At 34.4% G+C, this 11,745-nt stretch overlaps 1 protein-coding gene across 1 annotated transcript; it reads right to left on the bottom strand.

Annotated features, from left to right (window-relative positions):
- Window positions 1-1,438: 1,438 nt before the first annotated feature.
- LOC117337781 (monocarboxylate transporter 12-like) lies at window positions 1,439-11,743 on the bottom strand. Its single transcript, XM_033898895.1, has 7 exons — window positions 10,784-11,743; window positions 8,709-8,956; window positions 6,190-6,306; window positions 5,097-5,240; window positions 3,921-4,170; window positions 2,581-3,182; window positions 1,439-2,390 (listed from the first exon to the last, which is right to left on the bottom strand). Exons 1-7 carry the CDS (start codon window positions 10,807-10,809, stop codon window positions 2,260-2,262), a joined length of 1,518 nt encoding a protein of 505 aa, XP_033754786.1. The 5' UTR covers window positions 10,810-11,743; the 3' UTR covers window positions 1,439-2,259.
- Window positions 11,744-11,745: the final 2 nt, after the last annotated feature.

Below are 11,745 nucleotides of genomic sequence, written 5' to 3'. Positions count from 1 at the left end.
TACTCAGTTGTGTTACGCTCGAGTGACAGAGTAGAAAACTAGGTCGACATTGTACTAGCAGCCGCTTATGTGGTTGTTAAATAAAAATATGGCATACATACATGTTTCACTCTTAATAAATATCAATTGAATATTACTTTATTCCGGGTCGGATATCTTTTGAAAATGTCGCTATTGAATTAATTTGTCTATATTTAACCTATACTGCAAGTCAACATTAAACTAAAAATACCGTTGATAACAGTCGCCTGTTACTTAGAAATTATCAAAAGATTTATATAAAGACAAACATTACTGAAACTCTCAAAATACTATTTTCTACTATTTAATTACTTAAATGAAATATCGAGGCTTAATTTAAAAGTGTAGCTATTAAGATGTGCACAACACGCTCTTTATATGATACGTGACAACTCTTGTAAAAAAAGGATGATGTACATGTATATAAAATATCAAAGGATAAGATATTTTGACGTTAATATTACATATATATGATAGAAAGAATATTAAGGTACAATCATTTTTCTCCACAAATATTTCGATTTTCCCTCCATTATCATTATTTTCCTCTCTTAAGTAACCGATATTTGAACGATTATGATGTCACTAATACTATTTGTGCATTATTCTCAAGAAAGATTTGTTAGAATAAAATTCATATGATTTGAAATATAACATAATCTCAATCAAATTCCACCAACAGCAGTATAAAGGTGTCAATGCCTTTTCAATCATGGAAAACAACCTGAGACATTAAAATTATGAATCGAATGCCATTTTAAAGATGACGATTACTCAAACTTAAAATATTAATCAAACATATGATAGATAAACATGCATAAAACTGGAAGAATATAACGCCAACTTCGTCAGCGGGAAATAGCTTGACGGGTTTACTTCTATATATTGAAAAGGTGACGTTTTAAAAATCATCTCTTAAATTAAAAACATAAAATTAAAAAAATAATAACATTTGAATGAAACTGTAATTCTACCTCTCTTCCTTTGAAAAAATTGACGGATTAGATATTTTTAAAAAAAATTGTCTATCACGATAATAACTAATTTTAGATCTCACCGACAGCGAAAGTGAAACATGGAAAAAATGAATCGTTTTCCTGTCTGTCGAGCCTCCCGTGAAATAAAGTAGTAGATGTGTCATCCAGATAATGTCTAAAAAACAGCCTGGTTTTTGGACCGGAAGCATGCTTTTCAATTAGTTTATATAAGAAATACGCGAAAATCGCCTTAGTTTCGTATCTGTGATTCGCTACTTGCTGAAGACTTCACTGTTTACACAACCATTGCTATATGATCTTAGTTAACCAAACATTAAACAGAACGATGGCCAAGGAAAATAACTTGCGCCGGGTAAAATTTCTAACATTACATATTACGGATGAATTGGACATTGTGATACATATAATATAAAAAATCAGTGGATAAATGTTTTATTGAACAGAAACCAATTATTTCATACAATTGCCGTTAACATGGCTATTATCTTATATCAACAGTGGCAGAGGTCAAAATATACAACATTTGATGTCCTTATAAGTTTATCCAAAATTTTATAGTTATCAAAGCATGGGAGTTAAATCCCTTTCTTCAAAAACTTCCTCACTCTCAATATCGCTGGTTTTTTTTCTTAAAAAAAGTAAACAGCTCTGTAATACAAGGATATTCATTTCTAGGCATACGGGGCAAAGAAGTAATTCTAACAGTGTGGACATGAAAAATATCAATTTTCGATGCAATCCGCCCCTTTATCAAGACACAGAGAATACAAATACAATCGCATGATATATAAACAGTACTAGAAAATACTACAAGATACAGTAAGAGTAGTATTTTTGTTAGTAGTTGAAATAACATCCATGAACTCTTCGGCTGGCGTGGGCCGAAGGCGGTGGCAAGCGTGACATGTACAAACCCATGTTCTATGATAGAACGCTATGTGACCAACGGCCAAGACATTGGAAAATATTGAACACATTTCTAGGCATATATATATATATATATGTTATGCTCTGTGCTTGATTAACATCAAAATGTTGCTATGTACATGTGTATTTTGAACTCTGTTGCTATTGAATCTTCTATCTGAGTATGCTTATAACATTAATACGACCGAGTGGTTCATTTAGCAACCTCTGGGTTGAGATGGCGAAGTCAATAATGTATCAACCTTTCACGTAAGCGAGTCACCATGGGATCCATTGCTTTTATGCGTTTTTTTTTCATAGAAGAGTAGTTATCTTATTTCCTAAGTTTATGTTTGATGTAATATACTATATTTGCTGTTGCAAAAATGGCTGCTCCACTAATCGTACAAATTCCTCCGAAATAAAATCCACCAGTGGCACTGCCGCTTATATCCTTCAGAAAACCTGCAGATAAAAAGCATAAGGAATTTAGCAACGCTATGTCGAAGGAGGAGTATTGTTCGGTGTATAATATATATATATATAAACAAAATATTGTGAATGCCATTACTTATAATTTCGAAAGATAATTTGCCATATCACATTATGACATATACAAAGGTAGCTGTTTATATTTTCAATTTATTTTGTTTACCAGAAATGACTGGACCGATGCAGCCTCCAACTCCTTGAAATAACAGCAATATTCCAAAAGCACCAGGAAGACCCTCAAGACCAATAATATCAACAAGGATGACAGATTTTTGCGACATTAATCCTCCCATCATAAATCCATATATTGCACACACTGTACACATTTCAGCAAATGTGGAGGTGGAAGGAAATGTCAAAGATGCTATTCCAACCAACAGCAACAGCAGATTGTACAGACTGATCCTGTACTCTTTAACGAATCTAATATCAAGAACCGCACCGAAAAATATTCGTCCGAATCCATCAAAAAGAATTGTTATGCTTACGGTATAAGCTGTTTTTGATTCCTCAATGTTGATTTGTTTTGCATATAAGGGAATGAACACAAATGCCGATTGGAAACTGATAGAGAAACATGAAAGTGCTATAACTGTTGTTACGAATCGCGAGTCGGTTACTAACTGTTTAATTTTGCATTGCGAATTACACATGAATCCCCTATGCGTTTTGCAGCATGTTGCCTTCTCGTCGATTTCCTTTTGTCTGGATTGGATAGATTGCTTTTGGGTTGAAGGTTGAGAATCTTTATTTATTTCTCCAATTCTGAAAATAAGTGTAAAATTTTCGTTTTTAAATTAGTTGAAATCAATATTTGAATCCATTTTCGTTCATTAAACGAGGTTTGGAATCGGACATATTTATTTCAACTTAGCGAAATCAACCATACACACACACACACACACACACACACACACACACACACACACGCACACACACACATACACACACACAAAAAGAGAGAGAGAAAAGAAAAAAAATGAAATAATTTTTCTTAGCAACAACCAACAACATATTGTATTAACCTTTGAGATCGACCAAATCCATATTCACTTCTCTTCTCATATACAAGTATAAGTTAAACATGATTATTTATGTATGGAACGTGTGCCCGAAAGTCTTCCATTTAACCACGGAACACAGTGTATTAATCAAAATGTAACGTTTGCTTCAAACCAAACGTTAGGGATTTATGCTTTTTAATATGCGTTCCTTATAAAGAGAATGATATATATATCATATATATATATACTTTTTCTGGTTTATTGTGACGGAGAAACAGGAGCTTAAGTTCAAAACGGCAACATTGTGTACCGTTCGGGCTGTATAAATACTCATTTGCAGCGGTTACACTTTAAACAACCCTTTTTATTATTAATATTCAAAACGGCAACATTGTGTACCGTTCGGGCTGTATTAGATACTCATTCGCAGCGGTTACACTTCAAACAACCCTTTTTATTATTGATAATCATTCCCATAAGATAATACGTTTGCATGTACCTTTTATTAGTGTTCTCCGTCATAAGTGGTCTGAATAAACTTCCACAAACCACGATATTCCAGGTTATTCCCGCTAGGACAAGGAATGCACCAAGAAATCCATAAAATTCGAACAGAAAATCAATCATGTTCGGAAATAGAAAAGATCCAATACAGGACGTCGCTATACCCAATGCAAGTCCTCGTCTGGTTGTGAAGTACTGATTGACGACTATAACAGCCGGGGAATAGACTAGACACATGCCAATACCTGTGAAAGTAAAAGTTCAATAATATATATTCAGTATATATTATTATCATATATGTTTTTTATGATTAATATGTAATGAAGTTATATGTATTTTTACAACATTTGTTTGTACATTTTCCCCTATATCTCTTGTATTTTGGAAATAATCTTTCATGATATCCCTCTGAGTATTGATCATTCATAGTGACGGGTTGCACAGGGGCTTGATAAAAAAATCAAACGGTTAGATTAGTATATGTGTATTGTAACACATACAGGGTGTAAATACAGATCGTGTGATCAATACTGCGTGTCAACTCCAAATGGCAGAATATCGGTGTTATCCTCTTTTATATTTATCATAGCGTAACAATTTTATTACGTGTGACATCTGAAATGGAAAGTCTCTCGAAAATTGTCTTATTCCTACAAATCAGCGAAATGACGAATTGTTGAAATTATTAAACACGAAACATCACATCAAAGTAGGAATAGTTTCATTATAATTGTCCTTATCATTCGATTTTAAAATTAAAATATTTTCATTTACAAAGTTTTCTAATTAACAAAATATGATACTTTTTATTATCACATCAATGCCGTTTTAGGAAGGTGTCAATTGGTTATTGGGCTAAGAAGAGACTCTTTTATAGAGCAATCACACTGAAATACTGCCATTTTTAAAGCTGAATATCAAGCAGATACACATAAGATATTGTTTCAGTCGGAGAACAGAAACCATTGCTTTCCGTCAACGGGGCGAACTCATATCAAAAAGAGAAGCGGTATCAAAGAATTGGTGTATAGAAAGATAAGAAAAGATCCCAAATTTAGTCGCCACTCACAAATCATGCATTGAGACGGTCATTCTTTTACTTCCTACCAGAAGAGTGGTTAAAACTAATTGCAAAGGGTTTTAAAAGACGATGTCACTTATCATGTCTCACCTCCTAATATAGAAAAGCTGCAAATTGACATTATCAGTTCAGTGGCGAACGAAGTCAGTAGAAGGCTTAGGCCAAATAGGACAGCCCCTACTATCGTAACAGACCGACATGAGTACCGGGTGATGAGCACGCTGCATACGGGACCTGAAACAGCAATTTGGCAAAAGAAAAGATTATTTACTGCTTTCAAAGTTTTCTATTACTTATGAACTTACAGGAATCACCACAATTTCAAAATGATGGGTGGAGGAAAATGTTCTGATATTTTTGTTTGGGAACATGAACATATGTGGTTGTCGTGCAGTATCGTGGTGCAGCGTTTCGAGAAACAGCATCAATTATGACATTCATAATAGAGATTAAACTGTAATGTTTTATTCAATTCTAATTACTTATGATAGCTTCTTGCTGGATTCAATACATACATCTAATTTGAGTAATTTCAAAATAACGACATTATGAGCACAAACTCATGTCTAACGCATATATAGAATATATGAAGGATGGAAAACAACATGGGTAATTCCATCTTGACCATCAACTCATGGAAGACTCAAGCATAACAAAAACGTTGCTATTGTAATAGAATAAGAGAAGTTCGATACCGGATCAAACAATAGCGCCTTCCAGCTTCAGGCAAATCCACATAGTTACTGCCTTAAGTTTGTCGCCTGCAGAAACAAATTTCGTCAGGGTAAAATATATTGAAAATACTGAGTGTCGGGGATAGGGTGATTTTTGTTCACATAGTCATCTGTAAGATTGTTGCTTTCTTCGTTGCGTTTATTTCACATTTATATGACATAATTAGAGCGACCCTTTGTCGGACAAAGCGCTAGGACTCTTTTTGCGACGAAATGTTTTTACCTAAAAGTCAAATGTTTCATATCATTTTATAAACATCTAGATAGAAAATCATTCAGAATATGACGTCACAATCGGACACTAACCACACAATGGTGTGGCTCAGAACCAACAGTGAATAAGGAAAGAACGAACTACATTGTAATAACTAACAATCAGTAATCTTATACACCAGTAACATATTAAATGTGACAAAATAAATACAATCTTAGATTACTTGAAGTATTACCTAGCATTGTTCGTAGCACACCTGGAACTGTAGTCATCCAAGCTGTTGCAGCGGCGGTTTGGTGGAACTTTTCTTGAAATTTTAGGTAGAATATTCCTGAAGACTTTTCTATACCAACTAGAAAATTATTAAAGCAAACAGTTTCAAGCATACACCTTTATTTCACAAATGGTTTCGACAGGATTAGGCTTACAATTTTTGTATAATCTCACATTGTTAGTTTGATACATTAAGGCTCGAAACTTCGAATTAAGGTAGTCTGAAAATGAAATCACTGTAATAGCAGACATATTTGGTATTCCGTATATTTAAAAAAGTAATAATAAAATAAAATATACTGAATTGAATAGGAACATGATTTCTTTATAGTTTTTTATCTGTGTGATCAAGGTTGAAAATGCACGCAAATACTGTTAAGTATGTCAATAAGTAATATCAATGTAATGTGAACAGTTGAAATACACATACCCTAACAGAACTCTTGGACCCCCGATTACATCAAAACAACAAACATATTTCCTTATATATAATTTGAACTTAGATATGACGATTGTACTGCTACCGCTCCGGTTCTTGCTGTTTAAACGTGGAATTACCCGGGTTTGACTTTGGAGAACATGTCAAGTGTCGTATATGTTTATATCATTGGAGCCTCCACCCTCCAGTGAAGTAGTTCCCTCTATATATATGAACGATATTCCTATAAATAATGTATCTTCTCATAAGCACCTGGGTGTGATCTTCTCAGGAGATGATCGTTGGATAGATCAAGTAAATTACTTAATTGCCAAAACTTCATCTAAAATCAATATAATGAGATCGTTGAAATTTCAGTTAGACAGAAAAAACTTTGCAAACTATTTATTTCTCTTTTATAAGACCACTCCTTGAATATGCCGATATTGTATGAGGAAATATTCCCAAAGATTTGGAAAGAAAACTTGAAAATTTTAATATTGAAGCTGCACGTATAGTAACTGGCGCAACAAAGCTAACCAGTAGTGATACATTGTTCAATGAGGTAGGATGGACTAGTTTATTTGATCGTAGACAAAATCGAAAAATTCCTCCATTTCATAAACAATTTCTATCAATATACTCCTCAATATTTATATGGTCCTATACCTAACACAGTTTCGGAGGGACATAACTATGATACAAGAAACTTGGACCAAACATTTGTCACTCCAATATTGTGCAAAACTGCTTTTTATAAACCAATCGTTTTTACCCTCTACACTAGACCAATAGAATAAACTTCCACCTCACGTTCGATCAAACCCATCTGTTTCTGCTCTAAAAGCTTACCTCGATCAACAGTTAAGCAGGAAAATACCTTTCCACTACACATTTAGAACCCGAAAGGGTCAAATTTATCATGCTCGTCTACGAATGGAATGTAGTTCCCTAAACAGTTATTTATATAATAAAACATTGTTCAATCTCCGCTTTGTCTGTGCGGCCAAGTTGAAAACGCTACCCATTTCCTTTTAGAATGTGCCAGGTACGACGACATAAGAAGGCAGTATTTATATTCCTTAACTTTTAATATTACAACCGATATCTTACTATTTGGGAACCAAACACTTTCACCTCAAGAAAATAAGGTCATTGTCTTAGCTGTTCAAGATTATATACTTAAAACAAACAGGTTTTCATCAAGTTTAATTTATCCCAAAAGCATGTTTTTGTATTTAAAGTCAAGTTGTCTGTATCAACAACCTGAACAATACACCAAGTATTCACCATTTTCCTTTTCTTCTCCTTGCTTAAACTTTTGTTATTCATTGTTAATATATGGTCTTATATGGCAAATAATATGTTGTCCATCCTCAATATATTTGCTGTCTATGATAAGGTGATAAATTTATATAAGTGTCTGAGACACTTGTTTCTATTTCCTAGTCTGTACATTCAATTTTGTAACTATACATGTTTTGAAATGCCTGAATAAAAGAAAGTTTAAACCAAGTAGTTGTAGCAGATCATGCCTATGTTATGTAGCACTGTCATTCAGCAATGTCAAAATATCGTATTCAAGCGGCGGCATTAAACAAAACAATATAATTATAAAAATCAAATAGATATTTTGGTTCTGATGCAGTTTAATAGTTTAATGATATTTAAAAAATTTAATTATATTTATTAACAATTGCGAAACAAGCAATATCACGCTTGTTGGCCCGGATAGAAGCGCGCGAGGGGTCTTACTGTGGGAGGAAACCGGAATACCCGGGGAAAACCCACGCGGTCGGGCAGGTGACCCCATACCTTTTCATATCCGATCGGGAGATCGAACCCCGGCCGCCTAGGTGAAAGGCAAGTGTGTTACCACTGTGCCACCCGACCACCCGGGTTTAATAAGAAAATTTGATTTGCAAATATACAAAAGGGATCAGAAACAAACTTCATAGCAAAATTTTTATAATCATTTTTCTTCTCCAGTAAGACAGTATCAAAAGTTTATCTGCACATTCAAAGAATGAAATATATTCTCAAACTTAATTAACTTTACTTACATAATATGATATGGACCATCAAACTGCTAAAAACGATAACCCATCCCCAACCACCGTCAGGAGGAGATAACTCGTGTTTGTCTGGAGGTGTAGATTCTTCTACCAAGGAATTATCTACGTTAACAAATGTGTCATCCATCTCGGATGAATCATCTGGTATTGAAATCCTGCGATTATTCGGATCTTCTCTTCCATCCGACTCCTTAACTGTATTAGCGATTGAGCTAATTTCCATTTTGTCGCAACGACTAAAAGTGCGAAGAAAACACCAATTAAAATCTTGGTAACAATTTTTGTCAAGACGCCAGGTATAAAAAAGCTGCAATGTGTGAAGTCTCCCCGGAGGTGATAGACAAAACTTAAAATAGGCATAATGTCAACATCTGGATGGGTAGGTAAAACCCTCACAATTGAATAAAAGTATCCTTTAAAATTTTTGAATATTGGATTTCAAAATTATCCAGGCGATACACATACTAACAGCAGTTTAGAGTTACCTTAGTCGAATGGTTAATTCATGGGTTGACATATAATACAATAAGAAGTAAGTATGATATCTTAGATGGCGTGGTCTTTCTATAAAACGTTAACAATGGTGTATAATTATTGTAGTGTTAAACTAGAGTAAGATTCTGTTTTGCTGACACAGAATAAGAAGTAATCCATTTACTTTAGTGACGTATATTACAAATAATAATGTTAAAAGCAGTCAGCTTAATTTATTTCAATAGGTTTTCTGAAAACACATAAACTATTATTTTCAAATTGAGAGTATGATGCTGCTGCTGTTGCGTCCTTTTAGAACTCGTCAGTGATGTTATGAGCATACAGTGTTGATAAATGAAAAAAATAATGTTCAAATAATGTAAGGACGAAGTAATTTTCTCCAGATTAAATCAATTTTATAAAAAACTCAAGGACACTAAAAATCGACCAATAAAGCTTTCAATTCGAAAGTGCAATGTACAAAATAATACATCAGAAAGGCATCATGTATTTATAGTACAAATTGGAAAAAAAAAATAAAAAAAATATGTTACCAACACTTCATGCCCTTAACGTGCCGAGCTGTATCGTGGTGCAGCGTTTCGAGAAACAGCATCAATTATGACATTCATAATTAAACTGTATTGTTTTATTCAATTCTAATTACTTATGATAGCTTCTTGCTGGATTCAATACATACATCTAATTTCAAAATAACGACATTATGAGCACAAACTCATGTCTAAGGCATATATAGAATATATAAAGGATGGAAAACAGCATGAGTAATTCCATCTGTATCTAGCTCTCATTTTGTATTCAAAAAGCTTTTATTTTTGTGTCTTTTGGGTCGATTGAAAGTTCATTATGTAATATATAATTGTTTGTAAAAGATACGTCCAAGGAACGAGGAAGCTCAAACTAAACCTCTCAATCAATTCCGATATCTCACGACTACGAGTATTCAAATTCCAACAGTTTAAGGATACTTAACACTGTATATACGCTACGCTATGGCGACTGATTTCCTGTGTGGGCCTTATCGCTACCTTACGTGATTGACACATATTCACTGGTTTGCCTCATGAAGGCTACATTAACTCCAATATCACAGAAATTGATCTTATTGTTGTTCTTATCCGTTTATTTGCTATGAACGGAGTAAGAAATAGGAATTACCTATTCAACCGCAGATCCATTTAAAAGAAAGAAAAATTAAATTAAAAAAATGCAACTGTCTGCAGGTAAACAGGAAATATATAGTTCGCTGTTGCCGAAGTTTCATTGTTCCCGAGATCGATTAATTAGCACTTGGCAGATGGTAATCTATGATGCAATCACAAAGATTTCACCTTGACTTTGAATTCAAATTTAAGTAGAATTCAAATCGAATTATTATCCAGCTCGGTGCATTTGCACTTGACAGCAGGCAAACTATGATGTAATCACCACTATCATTAATTCATGGACTTTACGCCATTTCCCTCATCCCCACCCTAGGATGTGACTGTTCAATACAACCAGAGAGGTAAAGGCAGTTGCTAGCTCACCACATTACAGTCGCATTGTGAAAGGAAAAGCACACTTACCTTGTCCGACGAGTGTGATGATACATCCACTAAATGTAATACAGTCTGTCAAGTGGTACACTGCATAGGGACGTAACCTGCGTCTTAGTGAATATAATGTGAAGTAATGGCTATAGCCAACCGTATACAATCATATCCAACCAGAGTATGTGTGTGAATAGACAAAAATCTATCGAGACCACTTTACATTTCTATCCCTAAGGATCATATGCATATGTGTCACGCATCGTTATGCGCATACAAGTAAAATGTACATGTAAATATATGTCTATTGGCGGCTCTCGAGCGCTTAATGACTTTCGGTAAAAAACGTTAGTAGATCAAATCAGTGTGTTGAATATTATGCTCGGTGTAGGCAATACACTGTCGCCTTCCTGGGGCAAACTAGATTACTGACATGTCAGAGAGGGGCAATCTTTGTATCTGTCTCTGATCTTAACTTACTTGAGGGTTACATAAATTAGATGTTATGAAACTATAGTAACTAAATGGATGAGGGGTTTATGAGGTATCTTGTAGAGAGCCTTTTTTAGTATGACTTTCATCCTTTAACAATGAACGATACCTTACGAATTTTATTTTATTTTAAAATCACTATTGCATACTAAAGATTATCAGCATGCAAGATTTTGGAAAGTTAAATATGGTCTTCTGGATCATGGGAAAATTTCCGAAACAAAATGGCTAACGGACAGAGGACGACTGACAGTATGTTAACAGTCGACTTTGACCTTGACATTCGACGGATCGTGCTCGCGAGAGCACGTGTATGAGTAGCGGCTGCTCTATGATCCCAGTAAGTATCTAGAGGTCGGGATTGTCTTGTAACCCTGTCATGGGCGCTGGATACCGCCGGTAGGAGGTCTGGTAAGTTACAAGTATGCGTTTGTGTACATTGGAGCGAAAAGCGTGAAACGATTAAGTGTGCGTCAGTAGTGTTATAGTTTGTTTCAGTTTGTTAA

The sequence above is a fragment of the Pecten maximus genome, chromosome 11 (assembly GCF_902652985.1).
Source record: "Pecten maximus chromosome 11, xPecMax1.1, whole genome shotgun sequence".
NCBI lineage: Eukaryota > Metazoa > Mollusca > Bivalvia > Pectinida > Pectinidae > Pecten > Pecten maximus.
This window is presented reverse-complemented; position numbering and strand designations above follow the sequence as displayed.